General features: G+C 44.5%; 2 protein-coding genes and 2 non-coding genes across 6 annotated transcripts in view; all 4 read right to left on the bottom strand.

The window, feature by feature from the left end:
- Window positions 1–10,199: 10,199 nt before the first annotated feature.
- Window positions 10,200–13,478, bottom strand: rps13 (ribosomal protein S13). The gene is made up of 6 exons (XM_060061373.1): window positions 13,367–13,478; window positions 12,804–12,852; window positions 12,640–12,718; window positions 11,491–11,660; window positions 10,663–10,763; window positions 10,200–10,266 (listed from the first exon to the last, which is right to left on the bottom strand). The coding sequence occupies exons 1-6, from the start codon at window positions 13,387–13,389 to the stop codon at window positions 10,233–10,235; spliced, it is 456 nt and encodes a 151-aa protein (XP_059917356.1). The 5' UTR covers window positions 13,390–13,478; the 3' UTR covers window positions 10,200–10,232.
- Window positions 10,472–10,599, bottom strand: LOC132465310 (small nucleolar RNA SNORA19). Its single transcript, XR_009527543.1, has one exon. It is a non-coding gene; the product is annotated as a small nucleolar RNA SNORA19 (small nucleolar RNA).
- Window positions 10,863–10,990, bottom strand: LOC132465311 (small nucleolar RNA SNORA19). Its single transcript, XR_009527544.1, has one exon. It is a non-coding gene; the product is annotated as a small nucleolar RNA SNORA19 (small nucleolar RNA).
- Window positions 13,479–16,121: 2,643 nt separating the features above from the next.
- Window positions 16,122–19,248, bottom strand: part of pik3c2a (phosphatidylinositol-4-phosphate 3-kinase, catalytic subunit type 2 alpha) — a 78,332-nt gene continuing 75,205 nt past the window's right edge. For all 3 annotated transcript variants that reach the window (XM_060061377.1, XM_060061379.1, XM_060061378.1), the window contains exons 30-33: window positions 18,010–18,091; window positions 17,531–17,637; window positions 17,262–17,387; window positions 16,122–17,065 (exon numbers count right to left, since the gene is read on the bottom strand). In XM_060061377.1, the coding sequence (XP_059917360.1) occupies window positions 16,883–17,065; window positions 17,262–17,387; window positions 17,531–17,637; window positions 18,010–18,091 (498 nt within the window). In that variant the 3' untranslated portion in view covers window positions 16,122–16,882. The remainder of the gene's footprint in view (window positions 17,066–17,261; window positions 17,388–17,530; window positions 17,638–18,009; window positions 18,092–19,248) is intronic.

The raw sequence follows: 19,248 nt of genomic DNA, 5'->3' as shown, positions 1-19,248 counted from the left end.
TCTCTGGAGCGGGTACCAGTGAGGAGGCGTGCAGCTGAGTTCTGGACATATTGACGTTTTTTGAGGACTTTGTTGGTGGTGCCGTAGAGAAGACCATTGCAGTAGTCAAGCCTGGATGAAATGAAAGCGTGGATGAGTGTCGCAGCAGCGGTAGTTGACAGGTTGGGGCGGAGGTGGGTGATGTTTCGGAGGTGGAAAAGGGCAGTTTTGGTAATATGGTTAACATGGGGGAGGAAGGAGAGAGTGGGGTCCAGGATAACTCCAAGGTTACGGATTTTGGTGGAGGGGGTGATGGTGGAGCCGTCAATGTTAAGGGTGAAGTTCAGAGTGGAGTGAGTGAGGGTGTCAGGACCAATGATGAGGATTTCGGATTTGTTGGAGTTGAGTTTGAGAAAGCTGTTTTGCATCCAGGTCTTGATGTCAGTCAAACAGTTGGAGAGGGTTGAGAGGGTGGAAGGACTGATGGTTTTGGAGGGGAGGTAAAGCTGTGTGTCAAAGGGGCGTAACAATGGAACCGGAGTCCATGGTGACGAAGGATCTGACCAAGAGGAAGCATGTACAGAAAGAAGAATTAACAACATTTTGAGGAGATAATCTGCGGGTTGATGAGGGGTGTCACATGCCACCGCACACTTTTTGCATCCGATTTCGGATGACGCAAAGCAAAATCATCTCTACAGATGTCATGTATGCGATTGTCGATGCCGTTAATTTGTGAAACGACAGTCACTGCCATCTAGAGGATTTATTGCGTAACATCCATAACAACGCTGAAACCAGGTATGAAGGGTAGTTCCGGGGGCAACGTTTGTATGGAGTCAGTTTCCTGCCATAATTCAAACCTGAAAAAAAAAGTTTCAAAGGCTTGTAAGTCTGGGTTTGAAAACTCAACACCTTGTAATAAAGGTTTTGCAACACTGAAAAAAGCGATTATAACCTGAAAAAAACTAAAACTAAAATTCAAACATCTGTAAACATGATTTTGTGTTCTATTTTATCTTCTTCATCATTTTCACCAACACATTTTCAAAGTTCAAACAATTTCACCAGCGCATTTGCAGAGTTTCAAATCTGGCACTGTTCTAACAGTGTATTTCATTGTTGCCCGGTTTTGAAACCTTGTAAATGGGATTATGCAAACAGGTGTTCATACATTGAGAAATACGTTTTGAAAGGTTGAATATTTAGTTTTAAAAACTTGTAAAGGTGTACGTTAACGACATTACAACGTATTTTTTCAGAACTGACTTTTCAGCACCGACTTTTCAGAGATTTGACCACACAGGCGCAAGCTTTGAGTCACGTGAATATTGGCAGTGTTCTGACGCCACTCGTTTTGAAACTCCTGGGGCCTCATGTACTAAGACTTGCGTGGATTTCATACTGAAACTTGGCGTACGCCAAAACCCAGAAACTGTTTTACGCACAAATAAATTCAGATGCATCAAAGTGTGCGAACGCATGGATCCAAGCACGTTTCTTTTGTACATCTCGATCAACGTGGAATTGAGCGCACATGCCGAGGTGCCAAACTCCTCCCTGTCCACGCCCTCATTTAAATATGCAATTTCATTTAAATAGGCCTCTGGACCTGAGATTCACCTCTTAATCCGATTACCTGGCACCATGAACAGAGGCAAAAAACGAAACTTCACGGAGTCCGAGCTCGAGATTTTGCTCCACGAGGTAGAAATGCGCAAGCATATGCTATTTGGAACCCTGTCAACAGGGATAAATGCAAAACAAAAGAGAAGTGAGTGGGAGCGTGTTTGCGAGGCCGTCAATGCAGTGGGGTCTCAGCAGCGCACACACTCTGAAATTAAAAAAAAGTGGTCAGACCTCAAGGTGGAGGTGAAGCGGAGGGTTTCTGCCCACCGCCGAAGCGTGACCGCAACAGGAGGGGGGACGGGAGTGGGGGAACTCTCCCCCTTCGATTTGAGAGTGGCCGCTTTGATCGGTGACACCAGTGGCGTAGCCAGAAACTAGTGGTGTTCCTGTTTTTTTTTCAAATGTATTAACTCCAAAATAATACATTAACCATGTATTTTAACAGAGAACAAATGCAACCGCTGCAAAACATAAAGGGACGCAGTGCCCAGAGATGAAGAACACATAGAACGTGTGCGCATACTCATGGAGCCATACTATTACGCATGGTTAACAAACCCATTTAATCAGTATCTGAACAACACCGCTGCTGGGTTAAGAATGTAACTTATTTGCTGCTATATTTGCGCTGCAACTGAATTCACAGGGCAAGGCGACGTGGCTCGGCTTTGAATGCATTAATTATCTCATATTAATGCATTAATGCATATGAGGCCGGTCTGGACTCATATTAATCTCATATGATGATTCCGTCCCACACAGCTGGCATGGCTCGGCTCAGGGTGGACTGGCACACTCCTGACCGATCGGCCAGCTCCCGCTGGAAGGCCCCTGTTGCCAGGAACCCCAGCGTGGTCAGCACCTGTGTGGGCACGGACAACCCCTGGCTCCTGGCTGTGTGGCGCTCTAGGGCCGGCCGCAGCTCTGCGCACAGCTCCAGTAATACTGGCCTGGGGAAACGAAATCGGCTCATGAGCCAATCATCATCATTTGCGAGCAAGTCCTCGCGTTCCCTATATATACGTTCCCTTCGGATTTGACCATTTGCGATGTCCTCTAACAACGCTAACGCAGCCATTTTTAAAACAATTTTCTTCATCCATTGCGCATGCTTTTATAGCCACCCATATAATTGCAAGGTGTGTTAATCGTTCATTAGTGTGTCTCTGATGTGCAAATCACTCTGATGAGTCATGGTTTTCACCTTTTTTCCCAGTTTCCCAGCGTCACCTCTAATGGCCCTTACATAGTCGACGCGAGCGACGCGCGTAAACGACGTGAGTGACGCGAGCGTCGCGAGTCTCCACAGCATACGCGAACGTCGCGGGCAATGCATGACATGCAATACACCACTCACGCCATGGGTGGCAGCAGAGTCACCGGTGTTTTCGCGGGGGGACGTTCGAGGTGACGTTCCGATCAAAGTGGCTACGGAAGAAGAGTGATGAAGCGCAGAGATAGGCGGTGGTATGTGCGCCCTTTAAATACCACACGAGATCAGGATGGGGAATTTGTTTCTCTGGTGCTTCCAATGCGAAGCATGGACGAGGAGAGGCATTTCCAGTATTTTCGGATGTCGGCACCAAAGTTTGATGATCTCCTTTCGCGAGTCATCCGATATCTTCCCGACTCTCACCAAAACCGGCCCTTGTCAGGGAGCAGCTGGCAGATTATTTTTCGTCAGATGCTGGCGTGTTTCCCCACCAGTACAATGTGCTACGATTGGGTATGCGCACTGACCAATAAATGTATATACATTGGTCACTTGGAAGCATGACTTTTGATTCATTAGTTATGTTACACAAGTTACCTAATTTGGTTTACGTCAAACTCATTAATTCATATCCATATAAAATGTTTATACAACGAGCTATTGCCTTGACGGATGAATGAATTATTTAAGTGTAGGCCTATAGCCAAAGGCTTTAAGCTATAGCGCATAATGTCCACAGAAATTATATGGTAGCCAACATTATTAGAGAAAAGGGGTTTATTTATCAAATACAGAAAATAGTCCCACCATACACGCACACATTTTTCATTCACTACACACTCACGCTTTCAAATTTCATTCACTCAAAGAGGCTACTGAACTTATGTTTCAAATTGAACGTGAACACAAAACATTACGTAATTAATTCAAATAGGCTAACAGTAAAACAAATAAGGCCAGTAATAGAACGAATATCGGGTGACAAGAAGATCATTAAAATGGCTCACAATCCCGCATCAGCTGTTTGATGTCGCGCATCAAAATAGCACTTTGACCCTGTGGAAGGGTTCGCATAAATTGGCACAGATAATTAGTAAAAGAGACGTCGGCTGTGTCCCAATTCATAGGATATGGCGACACATTAGTGCCATAATTCACTGATGTGATAAAAGATGCATTCGGGCGTATTATATTATTCCACACGCGTAGATATTAACTGCGAGCGCGCAAATGATCTCTGCGCGCGCGCAAATTACCTCTGCGCGCGCAAAACAGCCTCTCGCGCGCGCAAATTACCTCAGCGCGCGCAAAACAGCCTCTCGCGCGTAACAGCCTCTCGCGAAAGATCTTTTTACGCTCGCTCGAATTTAATTTTGGCACTATGGGGGAGGGAACCAAGGCAGGGCGGGCTTTCCTATGATTGGCCGTTTCTGAAGCGCGATATTTGATTGACAGCCCTCCTCAGCCTTCCTCTCATTCAATTCCAATCTGAATTGTACAGTAAATGGCTGAAACGATAGTTACGTATTGTAACTCTAGATTCTATGAGTATAGGCACAGCCTTTTAAGGCTATTGCTATTGGGTTGTCCCTAGGCGTGAGCCGTAGCACTGAAAAATGTGTAATCCCCGACCACCAACAGCGTGGGCCTCAATTACGTCCGCGTGCGGCGTGCCTCAACGACGTCCGCATTTCGCAGATATAGTCGGGCGCCGGCGGACGTTCTGCTCCCAATAAACAGCTTTTCTTCAGCTATTTAAAGGACAATGAGGCCGACACTTAAAAGGCTGCGCCTATACTCATAGAATCTGGAGTTACAATACGTAACTCGTTTCAGCCATTTACTGAACAATTCAGAATTGAATGAGAGGAGGGCTGAGGAGGGCTGTCAATCAAATATCGCGCTTCAGAAACGGCCAATCATAGGAAAGCCCGCCCTGCCTTGGTTCCCTCCCCCATAGTGCCAAAATTAAATTCGAGCGAGCGTAAAAACATCTTTCGCGAGAGGCTGTTACGCGCGAGAGGCTGTTTTGCGCACGCTGAGGTAATTTGCGCGCGCGAGAGGCTGTTTTGCGCGCGCAGAGGTAATTTGCGCGCGCGCAGAGATCATTTGCTCGATCGCAGTTAATATCTACGCGTGTGGAATAATATAATACGCCCGAATGCATCTTTTATCACATTAGTGAATTATGGCACTAATGTGTCGCCATAATAGGACGCATCCTTTGTAGACCGCGTCCTTCGAAGGATGCGGCCTTCGTAGACCGCGAAGGACACTCCGAAGGCCGAAGAAATGGGACGGTCTAGCCTACGGAGCATTTCTGGTTTACGTAACAAACCGTTACCGCCCTTTCACTTGCGTGACCACGCGCTGCTCCTGTCACCTAGCAACCCTGACAGCTGAACTGACCTGTTAGTAAACAGAAGTTAAACCGGACAGCGCGGAAAAAAAGAAACCAACAAAAATTATTATTGATCATTATGTTTTTGTATATAGTAGTTTTATAATAATTGTTGTAAATAGTCACATGAATGTTTGTTGTAAATAGTTTTATTGTTGTATATATGTTTTATAAGTTATATACAAATACATTAGTCAATACAAAAAAGTTAGTAAGGGTTTTAATAAATAGTTAATCAAAAAAGTTAGTTAAATAGTTAGTTAAATAAGTAAGTTTCAATAAAAATGTAAATAATAATAAACGATGTGTTAAATATAACAGAACATAAGTTATTTGTCCACCAAACGCTCCAAATTTGAGAAAAACCTATCCATTCTTCTGCCTCCCTTTGTAGCCTCATGTCCTCTTTTATTAACTGGAACATTGACATTTTACATTTACATTTAGGGCATTTAGCAGACGCTTTTATCCAAAGCGACTTACAATAAGTACATTTGTCATAAGAAGTGCATCAATATATCGCTGTCGGTACAGAAAGGATGTTCATAGAACCAAGTGCAAGTACCACAATCGCTAGGCTAACCCATTCCCCGTGTTACAGCCATGATAGCAGCTACTGCAGTTGCTACACAGTTAAGTACTATAATACAATACAATACAACACAGTGTACAATGGTTGCCAGAAGGGGGAGGGTGGCTATGCAGTCGAGGTGGACTCTGAACAGGTGAATCTTGAGTCCTTTTCGGAAGATAGTGAGCGACTCTGGAACATGTCTTCCTCTCTGTCCCTCTTTCTGGACCTTGGCCCTCGCTGTCTTTCCTCCTCCTGATCCTTGTCCTCAACCTCCTGATCCACCACTGCTGTACTTGCTGTACTTGGCCCTGGTGTGTTCTCAGGGATGGAGGCAATTAGGACAGGGGGGTTGGTGGAATGCATCTGTCACAATACCTCATCCATGGGGACAAACCAGGTCCAAGTGGCAGCAGTGGGTTTCCCACCTACCCCCTCTCCTGACCCTGGATACTTGCAATCCTAAGGCAGAGGAAATCCATCATGGCAGTTAACAACAAGAGCAGTATCAAAACTAATTTCAGCAAAAGTTTTTCTTTGCCAGCGGGGGAGTCACCTTACCCTGCAGGCCTATTTTCTCCAGAATTGTCCTAAACAGTAAACACAGAGACATTATTAATCAGAGAAAACAAGAGACACATTTATCAATCATGTTAATAGCCCATGTTAACAATAGGCCATTTATAATATATATATTTGACCATCTTGTAAAGGTTACATTTAAATTAGCCCTCATCCTATATGAAGCCCATAATAATAAGACAACCAGTAGAAGTCAAAACACCCTTTTTCTTTGTGTGTTTTTCTAGTGCTGTCTAATAATAATAATGCATTGAATTTATATAGCGCTTTTTCCTAGACACTCAAAGACGCTTTACATTGAAGGGGGGGACCTCACTCACCACCACCAGTGTGTAGCACCCACTAGGGGTGATGCGAGCTGTGACTTTTTTTTGTCTTTCTTTCTTTAATAACCCAAAATAGGACATCGTAGTAAAGGATTTCTGGGGATGTTGTATCGGTCCTGCTGTTTAATGAGGGCTAATTTAACTAACCTTTACAAGATGGTCAAATGAAGATATATAAATGGCCTATAATAATTTTTATAAACTAACTTACGATATAAATAAACGATTGTTTCTTTACCCCCAAGCCACACTTGCTGAGTATTTCACCCCGGTGAACAGCTCATCATTCTCCCCCCTCAATAGAATAAATCGAGCAGTATGCTGCTGGCCCCCTAAACCAAAACCAAATGTTAGAATTAGTTTTGCTTTACACTACCAAACCAAAGCAGCTTAAATAGCAAAATAACCAAGTTAACTGTGTAATCAATCCCAACGTCTGTAACGTTACGGTCTGAAAACCAGGGTCCACAACCTGTGTTCGCGTTGGTCCATTTATCTAACGTTACAGAATAGCAAATTATCTATATAATCGCCACAATTTCGGTAAATATAACCATTTTAACCTCTTAAATTTGAAACTATAGGACTTAACGGGTGTTCTTAGTTAACGTTACAGCGTCACTAACTGTAACGTTACCTTACTTATATTGCCTATTACTTTAATGAAAAAAGTTTTAATCGCCATTCTCCGCCATCTCCATTGATTGAATGCGCAATGAATCTTGGGAGGGATACGTTGGGCCGTGAAGGATCTTGGGATACGTTGGGCCGTGAAGGATACAGCCGATGCATCCTTCAAATCCGGGAAAAGAAGGCTGCATTCGTAGGCCGCATTTGAAGGACCCTTGGAATTGGGACAGCACTTGGCGCGACGCTGTGACGCAATCGGCGTCGACGCATCCTTCGAATGCAGCCTTCGAAGGATGCGTCCTTGGAATTGGGACACAGCCGTCAAGTCATTCTTATCACGTTCCCGCATCCTCTCATATATTCTTCTGTAAATATAACCTATAGTAGTAATAATGTACAATATTTGCAGTATCGCCCCCACCGACTACGCTTGGTATTGCATGGATCGGCGCGTCGCGTATCAAAAATTTGGAGGACGCGTTTTGCTACGCTTCGACGTTAATGGCGGCCGAAGCGTCGCGTCGCGTAGCCTTTTGGACGCGTAAGCGTAGCGTTGCGTCGACTATGTAAGGGCCCTAAGTGTCGCCAAAGGAACAATAGCTGTAGAAACGTGCGTACGACAGCTCTGGAGCTGGCGTGGGGACCGCACATTTTTACGGTCATTTCACGTTTTGTACATCTGAACGTGAGCGTGGAAAAGGACGTACGCCACGTTTTTGTGCGTACGCAACCTTAGTACATGAGGCCCCTGACAGTCGAATCTGAAAACGTTCCTGGGGGCCGGACCATTTAGCTCTAAACCTATTGGTTGCTCTCGGCTGACGTACATTCCAATCACATGTGCCGTTCACCGGGCTGTGCGTGATTGACAGTGCTCTGCCGATGACACAAATAACAAGCGACTTTCGCGGTTGATTTTGATTTCCATTTTCTGGAACCATGGCTGTTTCCCAAAGTGAAGGCTGCAGCCTTGCTAGGACGCGTCCTTGCTAGTCGCGTCCTATGGAGATGAGACTCTGGTTCCAGAAAATGGAAATCAAAATCAACCGCGAAATCAACCCGTTGTTATTCGTGTCATCGGCAGAGCACTGTCAATCACGAACAGCCCGGTGAACGGCACATGTGATTGGAATGTACGTCAGCCGAGAGCAACCAATAGGTTTAGAGCTAAATGGTCCCGCCCCCAGGAACGTTTTCAGATTCGACTGTCAGGAGTTTCAAAACGAGTGGCGTCAGAACACTGCCAATATTCACGTGACTCAAAGCTTGCGCTCAAATCTCTGAAAAGTCAGTTCTGAAAAAATACGTTGCAATGTCGTAAACGTACACCTTTACAAGTTTTTAAAACTAAATATTCAACCTTTCAAAACGTATTTCTCAATGTATGAACACCTGTTTGCAGAATCCCATTTACAAGGTTTCAAAACCGGGCAACAATGAAATACACCGTTAGAACAGTGCCAGATTTGAAACTCTGCAAATGCGCTGGTGAAATTGTTTGAACTTTGAAAATGTGTTGCTGAAAATGATGAAGAAGATAAAATAGAACACAAAATCATGTTTACAGATGTTTGAATTTTAGTTTTATTTTTTTGCAGGTTATAATCTATTTTTTCAGTGTTGCAAAACCTTTTTTACAAGGTGTTGAGTTTTCAAACCCAGACTTGCAAGCCTTTGAAACATTTTTTTTCAGGTTTGAATTATGGCAGGAAACTGACTCCATACGTTTGGGGCGACGGACGATTTTCGTCCGGATCCGGAGGTATGGATCGGCCTTTATTCTGAAGGAGGAGAACGGAAGTGTCTGCGTGTGGGTCGCTGTTTAGAATCGTGTTGGGAGCGCTGGAAATAAAGTGGATCGCCCCTTTCAGTGAATGGAGTTAACCGATTCTTCTTTATAACCCAAGTATCGGCAACAATAATTTGTACATTAGATTATTCATATTTCAGAAAACAAAAGGTTAATACTTGGGGATAACATGGGAATGAATGACAATGGAAAGACAGCGTTTACAGGAAGTGCGTCTTTATTGCGCATCTAGGACCCCGAGTTGATCTGGCAGCCGATTCAATCCGCCACGGCGCCACCTCCGCTAGTAACGGCCCTCCTCATGGCTGATGGGGTGAGGAGTATGGCCGTTTCTCAATTTCAAGTACACGAACTACGGACTCGGAAGTTCGTACTTGTCAAGTATGGACTTCAAGTAAACACTTCCGAGGAAGGGAGTACGCACCTGTAATTGGAACAGCAGCGGCCTCGATGACGTCACCAGCTCAGCTCGTCTGTTAACTGTCCTACGGCCTCATGTAGGCATATAACTATTGACCAATACAAATTATATAAAACCAAACAGCCTATTTAGTTTTAAAAGAGTATGTTAAAATTTTGAATGAATATAAATGAAAAGTTATGCGTATTCACACGGCAAGCAAGCTGTACCCTACACATCAGTGGCTTGAAAAAGATTGTGAGATTGCCGTTTCTCAATTTTCCTATATAGCCTATTATATTATTGGAGTGGAGTGCCAATTTCATGGCACAATCAAAATACGTCAGAAGTGCAACGTGGAAGGCTGCGTCCGAGGATTCAGGAACACGATTAGTATAACGTTGTGATACATGTCCGATACACTCGTAACGGCACTAAAAATAACATCAAGTTGCCGTGGGTCGTAACTATGGCGATAACGCGCCCCCATCTTCCCTATAACGATTCGTTGAATAATGTTTGGACTTCAATCCCAATAGGGAAATTCATCCGTTTAAATTAAATATAAAGCCATATTTCCCTAATTGGATCATTTTATACCACCACAACATGCTTTGAAACACACCCTTAACAGTCAAAAGAATGACAAGACAAAATATAGAATTTATTTTTTTATTGATCCAAAAATTGTTTATGCCACCAGAGCAGAAGCTGTAGAGGACTCGCTGTTGACAGAAAAAAAAAAGGGCGTTAAAAATAATAATCTACACATGTTCAACAAACGGGCTGCCAGTTGACACTTATAGTAGTTACCATCCGATACTTACGTTTTTATAGCAACTACATTTAATCCTCTCAGCATTTCCTGAATTGCGTCTAACATCATTTGAAATAAAGACCACATCAATGAAGACGTGATATCTATATAATGGATGTACGAAGGGGACTGGCAGAGCCGGCACATGGTAGCCACTCTGCTAATTTACCTCCAGTGTTTCTCGCACAACAGAAATATCCCATCTCTTAATAAATGTAAGAGCAGACAATGAATTGTGCACCAAGTATACACCTGGTCAGTATCTTACGTGTACTAGCAAGCATACGTAAGTAAGTATACGTACTACTTCCAGTTGGGGGCCAGTACTCTCTTGGTCTTGTAGTAGCGGGCCAGCCTGTGGATCCTGCTTTCCACCAGAATGAGCCGGAACTTAGCATCCCTGTCCTGGAAGACAGCACTCAAACGGTTAACATTAAGGAAATTACATTGAGCCAAGACCAAAGGAAACTTAAGTGTCCAAATCTGAAGTCGAGCTCCACGTCGTTCTGTACGAAGGGGACTGGCAGAGGAGGCACATGAAGCCACTCCGCTAATTTACCTCCAGTTTTCTCTAGCACAAATGACATATCTCCACTCTTATGGAAGGTAAGGGGAGACAGTGAATTGTGCATCAACTCACAATGTAAGATCATAGTTCTTCAATCAAACAGTTAACATAGAAATGTTGGCAGCCACTCTAATTTTCCACCACAGGTCAAATAATTTAAGTCTAGACGAACGAAAACGCATTGTGGTTGGGTTTTCTAAATGCGTGTGATGTGGATGCACATTTATTGAACCTTAAAGTCCCAATAAGCAAGATGTATATTATTGAAATCACCACTGATGAGTGAATGTAATGAATGTGACTGGTTATTCATTACACAGCTCTTCTCAATGCTGCTGAACGCTCCGTCCACTTGGCCCGATTTCCTAATATTGGTAAAATACTTCTCAGCAAATATCGAATAGTATTGTTGCCAGAAATGCACAGCCTACTACAGAGATGTTCACGTTGACACTTAATGCACATAAGAATGCAAATGTTTGGAGCTCAGCATACAGCTGCTTACTCCTGATATGTGATCAGTGAATGCAATGCTTTATTCTTGAGCCTGACTACATCATATACCTTTCTGTTCCTCTCAAGATGCTTCCTGACTGCCACAGCCTTCTTGATGAGGTGGTAGAGGTCCTCTGGGAGGTCCGGGGCCAGGCCCTTGGACTTCAGGATCCTCAAGATCTTGTTTCCTGTGACGAAACGCACCTGGGCCACACCGTGGGAATCCCTCAGAATCACACCTGAGGAGAGACAACAGTCACACCTCCATATGAAGCAGTCCTCTCAACTAGTCCACAGGGAGGGCTCCGGAGACCTTCAATACCAGCTGCACTTATTCACTAGACAGCGTTGCTTTTATGATACTTTGTGACAACGAAGTGTTGCGCTAGTACCATTTCCTGCATCACAATAATTGATCACAGAGTACAATTTCAGCTAACTGACTTGAGCAGTACAGTGAACAACTGTGGCAAAAAAATCTAACTAACGCACAGAAAATGTTTAGAGAACTGTTCTTTGGTCAGGTTATATTGAGCCACGGCAAAAAATGATTTAAATGCAAACCAATGTTTTTTTAGTCGGTGGAGCAGAATATGGCAAAATGTCCAAATCTGAAGTCCAGCTCCATGTCGTTCTGTACGAAGGGGACTGGCGGAGGAGGCACCGTGAAGCCACTCCGCTAATTTACCTCCAGTTTCTCTAGCACAAATGACATATCTCCACTCTTATGGAAGGTATGGGGGAGATAGTGAATTGTGCATCACCTTATTCTGAGATCAACAGGCATCTCAATACTGACGTAGGTCTGAGGATAGAAGCATCATCTCCCTTCATACATTTTAATAGCAGGGATATATTGTTGACCCGAGAAGTATTACGTTTTGCTGGTTCAACAATACAGGATATTTCTTTATTGCCACCAACATGGGGCTCTGGTCCTCTGAACAGGAGGAACCAGACCCCTGGAGCGGGTGCAGCACCATGACACCACAAAAAAGATAAGTCCTGATGCTGGATTAAGTATTGTTCCGTTAATGCAAGCAGCTGTCAAAAAGACTGAACCATAGTTTATGAACTTGTCCGGTTATAGCTATTAACATGGCCCGGGTTAATAACTGACTTAGCAGGAGGCCCCGGGACGCTTACGCCTGTATTTTACATCCTCAACGAGTATTACAACCTCTACTGACTACGGTGACCGTGTGGAGCTCTACTCACCGATCTGAGATGGAGTCAGACCCTTTTTGGCCAGCTTGAAGATCTGCTCCTTTACATCATCAGATGTTAGTTTCAGCCACTGGAACAAATTGAAAGTTTAATTTAGACCATCGAATAAACAGGTCTTTGTTCTACGTGTGGATAGAGAACAGGTTGATACTCACAGTGGGAACACTGCGCCTGTACGGCAGAGCAGACTGGGACAAGCCCTTTCTGTGTGGAGGAGACAGAACAAGGGTTATTCCTTAAGGATCATACAGGGTTTAGTCCTCCGGAATAAACAGGGTTTAGTTATTTAGGTTAGGTACTCCTCTGACAGTAGGAGTATCGAAGGCCTTTCCGCGGAGCCTAAACGTGTTCAGGGGACAGATAGTTTCTATCTCCAGATTAACACCAAGAACTGTAACATAACCTAAAATAATCCATCCCGCAGTTTACGTAAATGTAGACGACATTGAATAGCAACACTACGGTTATTGAAACCGAAGTTCCTCCACATGTTCCAGCGTTAGCATGTGTTAGCGTTAGCTGCCGCTACCCACCAGCAGCTTTTGAAGTGGAAGCGGACTGACCGCACTTAGATAACACAATTTCTGTCTCAATAACGAATTCAAACTCTTCGTTTGATTCAACGAAGGACTGTGGTGGTGTTACCGTACAATATGTCAACAGCTGAACACGTCAAAATGAATTAAAAGGGGATAGATTGGTCTAAAGGAGCACCTACCCGGGAGCGTGCATGCGACCCATGATGGCGCTGGAGGAAGAGAGGCCGCTCAAGCGACGGAAAGAGCTATTTTGCGTTTGCACAGGAAGTGACGTAGACGACACACGGCACGAGTTATCAGCTTTCCGGTTTAGAACCAAAGATATAACATTAAATATATCACTAAAGATAACACTAAAACACCATGTAGGTACCGATCATTCACTTATTTCAGATTTTTCTTTTTCCAACATATGAGTCTCTTTGTTGGATTTATCAATATCATTATAAGTTATCAATATCAACTATATCGGCAATAATTATTTCAAACTGACAATGAAGGCCTTTAGACAGATGAGTGTTTCTAACCGACAACCCATGGGACTCAAACTAGACTCGTTCCCATTAATATTATTCCTTTTGATAATTATTTGACCCTCGGTAGATGTTTCCATTATGTAGCAATTTGCAAATGGGCATCACCCTTCTCTTAACACCATATTACAAACCTACTTTGTTAGTAATGATGTGTAGTTTATATTTCAACTTGAGTATCCTCAAGTAAGCCTAGTTTAAATAAAAAACAAAAAAAATACAAACATGTTTTATGGTTAGGGGTTTTATAATTGATAATTGCTGTGTAATAATGGCAGACAGTACTACTAAATTACCATATTTTATTAGAAAGTCAATTCAACCACATAAACCTCTTCTTCAAAAGGCTACCATCAAACGCCAGGTGAGATTTAAGGTGGTACTATTAATCTATAAATCCTGAACGGATGTACAGCTTTCATTACAGCAAGCCTATGAGACAGCAGTAGCTACCTCTGCAGCAGGTGTGAGGTGAGAGGTCTACTACGTGTTCCTCGTCCACCCTCCACCATGTAGCCCTAATGCTGTCTGTTTAAGGGTTGCTGGCTGGGACAGCTACCGGCCTCCTCAGCAGCCAACCCATCACTATGGAAGATTCTCTTTTCTTTGTTTCTTTTCTAAATATGGAAGGAGAGATCCCCCACTCTGTTTTCTTGTTGCCATTTGTGGGGCTAGGGTAAGGGGGGTGTTCTAAAGTAAGATCAAAGTAAAGCCCTTTGATAATGTAATCAAGGGCTTTACAACTAAACTTGACTTCTTGTTTCTGTATACTAAAACAGCTCTATTGATTATGACTTTAGTTATTCAACATAAACCTTCTCTACTCTCTTCTCTTGAGTAGAGCAGCAAATATGAAGTTAAATCAAGTAGCTTGTTTATCCAAAAAAGGTTGACTTCTATATCATGTGCTATGATCAACATATCTCAGTTAGTTGATCATTTTAGCAGATCTATCAAAAGAAAGAGATTTATAGATACACGTTATTGAGCAGGAAAGGCTGAAGCATCCTGCTCAACGATGCAGACAGGTAGGCTGCAGACAGACAGGTTGGCTTCAGACATACATGTTGGCTTCAGACATACAGGTTCCCTACAGAAAGACCGGTAGGCTGGAGAGACTGCAGCCAAACAGGAGGGCTTTAAGATCGACTCAAAATACACAAAGAAGCCACACACATCTTGTTCCAAAAACATTTTATTTTCTTTAGGGTAGATGAATTATAGTACACAATCATAAGGTTAAAGATCACCAATGAAGAATAAATAACAGGCATGTTAAGACACTCCTTTTATAGTCTCTAATAGTGTATCACCATTATTCATACTGTGAGCAAAGTGTCTTAAATCATAACTGTATTTTTAGATATTCTATTTATAAGAAAAGGTTTTCCCTCCAGATAATTAACTTTATTTATTAAACATCTCATAGTTATCGTTAGCTGCAGGAGAGGAGGATAGCCAACCAACCTCCATTGCAGTTGTTCCCTTTTGTTTAACTTAAGATTTCTACAGAGTTGAACTAAGTTGCCCAACACTGATAATTCACCGGTCAACTAAATGATATTCAGCCGTTACTGAGGAACCAGTGGTGGCCCCGGGCTAAACGGTGGACCCTCCCACCCCCCAGGGGTCCCGGGATGACCGGGTTGGCCCTTCATCCCGGCTCCATTCATATTGCAGATCCTAGTTCTAAACACCCAAGGCTCTAGTAGCTGAAGGCTTCACTAAGATATTCTACTGGACTCTTTAGTCAAGTGGATTTCTGAGTGTTAAAACATATCTTTTGTAGGCACAGTTGTTCATTTTCCAGCCTTAATAATCAATTCGGCACATTCCAGGCATTAATAAGGCCACGTACAGTCTCGTCTTGTGGGAATAATGTTCCGAGACGTCACTCCTGCAAAACCTGGATGCCGGTCCCTTTTTGTCTATGTAGATAAAAGAATCCTCTCGATTACAAAGGTCTGGAAAATAAATGTCTCAATCTATATATACTCTCCTGAAGGAAGCAGTTTGGTCCTCTAATGTCAAAATGTACAAACATTACAGCTCTGTTATCGTTTAGAAAAGAGCAACACGGTGAGAGAGATTGTTCGTCACAAACTTTTTCGATTAGTCTGATAAAAGGGGGAGGAAAGGGAGGCACAATAAAAGATGGAGTGAAACAAAGGAGTGATGGTTGGGAGCTGTCCCTCTGAGGCCCGTCTGTAGGAGCTGTCCCTCTCTGAGGGCCGTCTGTAGGAGCTGTCCCTCTGAGGGCCGTCTGTAGGAGCTGTCCCTCTCTGAGGGCCGTCTGTAGGAGCTGTCCCTCTCTGAGGGCCGTCTGTAGGAGCTGTCCCTCTCTGAGGGCCGTCTGTAGGAGCTGTCCCTCTGAGGCCCGTCTGTAGGAGCTGTCCCTCTGAGGCCCGTCTGTAGGAGCTGTCCCTCTGAGGGCCGTCTGTAGGAGCTGTCCCTCTGAGGGCCGTCTGTAGGAGCTGTCCCTCTGAGGCCCGTCTGTAGGAGCTGTCCCTCTGAGGGCCGTCTGTAGGAGCTGTCCCTCTGAGGCCCATCTGTAGGAGCTGTCCCTCTGAGGGCCGTCTGTAGGAGCTGTCCCTCTCTGAGGGCCGTCTGTAGGAGCTGTCCCTCTGAGGGCCGTCTGTAGGAGCTGTCCCTCTGAGGCCCGTCTGTAGGAGCTGTCCCTCTGAGGGCCGTCTGTAGGAGCTGTCCCTCTGAGGGCCGTCTGTAGGAGCTGTCCCTCTGAGGGCCGTCTGTAGGAGCTGTCCCTCTGAGGCCCGTCTGTAGGAGCTGTCCCTCTGAGGCCCGTCTGTAGGAGCTGTCCCTCTCTGAGGGCCGTCTGTAGGAGCTGTCCCTCTGAGGCCCGTCTGTAGGAGCTGTCCCTCTGAGGCCCGTCTGTAGGAGCTGTCCCTCTGAGGCCCGTCTGTAGGAGCTGTCCCTCTCTGAGGGCCGTCTGTAGGAGCTTTGATTTTTGAAGACAGATGCGTGCACGCCGTCCCCAGGAAGTGACCTGTGAGGGGATCTAGAAGTATGGCACGGGAGAGGGGTCTAGAAGGAGGGGTCGGGAGAGGGGTCTAGAAGGAGGGGTCTAGAAGGAGGGGTCGGGAGAGGGGTCTAGAAGGAGGGGTCTAGAAGGAGGGGTCGGGAGAGGGGTCTAGAAGGAGGGGTCTAGAAGTAGGGGACAGCGGTGAGCTTGTGCCACTTGACCGTCTCTTTGCTAAGGTCAAATTCTTTGAGTCGGAGCGTGATGCCACCCAGGAAGAAGTTCTCCCGCAGCGACTCGGCGCTCAGCACACTGAGCTGAAGCTCCCGAAGGCCCAGGGTCTCCTTACTGTAGCCGCTGTAGACCAGCTGTGGAGAGAAGAACCAACTACATGAAGGAACACAGGCTGTGGAGAGAAGAACCCACTACATGAAGGAACACAGGCTGTGGAGAGAAGAACCCACTACATGAAGGTACACAGGCAGTGGGGAGAAGAACCCACTACATGAAGGCCCCAGACTTATGCCATGCACTAAGTATCAAACTGCTTAGTGTTGTGTGTACCATCTCATTAAAGGTTGGATTCCTCGTCTTCCTAGTTATCTTGGTCTTGCGTTTGGATGTCTTGTGAGGGTCAGGGAGCAGGTAGGTCTTCACATAGGGGTTTGGATCTGTCCCGTCCTCAGAAACCTGAAGACACAACATCACTGGTAGTAGAAATATGGATAGATTGCTACTGCTCATCTTCCTACACAAGACAATACGAGAACTTGTACAGAAAACCACCAGTAAAGACGAGCCGTTGGACAGAAGGAGGTGGGCAGTGCACGTACCAGGTCTCTGATGTGCATGACCATGATGAAGAGGTTGCTGTTCCTGTACGACACAGAGACCTTCACCTCTCCTTCCACCCGGCCACCTGTGGGGCTGAGCGGGGGTTCTGGAACCGGAGAGACAATGTTAGAGCCTCCAGACTCCAGCCGTTCCTCTAGTCTGACCAGCCCAGCTGGCTCACATCTGGAGCTTCTTTTCAATTCTTAATTATTTTTTATGTGTTCTTTTATTGTTTCCTTTCCTTGTGCAAATGAATCAACTAAACTAATCAACTGCATCATTTGAAAATAACCTTTGTAAACTAGTCAGATGAAAGCAGCCTGCTTCATCAGAGCGGTCTAACAGCAGGACCCAGACTGATGTTGCTCATCCATTTAAGCCCCCATGATTAGCATCATGATATGCCTGTGTTCTGATGAAGATAGGAATGATGAGGCACATTAAAGGCCCCCACATGATTCCATCAGGTAAGACATACCTGGAGCTTTGGGCGTGGCCTCAACACCTTCTGTCTTGTCGTCACGGGCGACCGGGTGGTAGAAGGTGTAGATGAGGTCACACTGTCGAGAGATATCAAGGGACCATAAGAAAAACATTTGTGGGGCTGCTTGCAAAAGGGGGAGCCAATCAGACGCCACGGAATCTCTCCAGGTTCTGGAGAGGTTCCGTGGGTGTAGCAAGAAGGGTGTAGTAAGAAAGGTGTAGTAAGAAGGGTGTAGTAAGCATGCCAGGCCAGTAGGGCGTGGTTTAACTTTCTGATCAAATATGAAAAAGAACTGAAGAAAACCATCAGCCTGTGACAACGGCTTTCTACTGCAGCGTGTCGTCAGAAGCTGGGGTTTTGCCCGTCCATATGACGCAGTAAGGCTGTGTTTTGAAGAACTCCCTCTTGAAGTGGAGTTAAAGGCACCCAGTGCAACTTTCGAGGCTTAAAAATAAACATTCAATTTCTAGTCTTTTTTACACGTAGAAAGTTTCAATAACTCCATACCATTACATATCGACATTCAAGGAGCAAAGATGAGACGTCGTTGTGTGGTGAGAACTGATAGAAAATCGTAAACAACAACAATCGCCGGTGGGGAGAAGCCATTTTTCCATTGACTGGAAGCCTGCTTTATTTATTGTAGGTTACAAAAAATAAAGAAAATGGCGGCATTGTTGTTATCGATTTTCTATCAGTTCTCACCACACAACGACGTCTCATCTTTGCTCCTTGAATGTCGATATGTAATGGTATGGAGTTATTGAAACTTTCTACGTGTAAAAAAGACTAGAAATTGAATGTTTATTTTTCATTGAATGTTTACATAAAGTTGCACTGGGTGCCTTTAAGTCTCTGGTTTCTAGCCCAAAAACCTCCGTAGTCACGTGGAAACGAGGAAAAACCGCAGCTGAATCTTTGTTCTTACAACCGATCCTCCCAGCGATCGACTGTTGGATCATGCTATTAAACATACTACAGTTTTCACACGCGCGTTGCGCGCACTCAACCTCTAGTTGTAATTAAACCCATAGCAATAATGTCGAAACCCAAGTCGATTATGTAACAAATTTCTGAGCGCATAATATAATAACATTTTGCCTATAATTGTACAACGTATAACATTTGTTCACCACAAATGACTCTTAAAAGCAGTGTGAACATTTAAATATTTTTTAACCATTCAGCGAACAAAAGGCAACAGGCTGATTATCATTTAGGGGGCCACTCAAT

This window comes from Gadus macrocephalus, chromosome 9 (assembly GCF_031168955.1).
Source record: "Gadus macrocephalus chromosome 9, ASM3116895v1".
Lineage (NCBI taxonomy): Eukaryota > Metazoa > Chordata > Actinopteri > Gadiformes > Gadidae > Gadus > Gadus macrocephalus.
This window is presented reverse-complemented; position numbering and strand designations above follow the sequence as displayed.

What these genes read in the sequence shown, in the direction of transcription:
- rps13 (XM_060061373.1), bottom strand. Translation starts at nt 13,389, where the DNA reads ATGGGTCGCATGCACGCTCCCGG. An exon ending in ACAGGCGCAGTGTTCCCACT is followed by an intron (nt 12,719 to 12,803) that starts GTGAGTATCAAC and finishes AATTTGTTCCAG; the next exon opens with TGGCTGAAACTAACATCTGA. An exon ending in CTGGCCCCCAACTGGAAGTA is followed by an intron (nt 10,267 to 10,662) that starts GTACGTATACTT and finishes TTCTGTCAACAG; the next exon opens with CGAGTCCTCTACAGCTTCTG.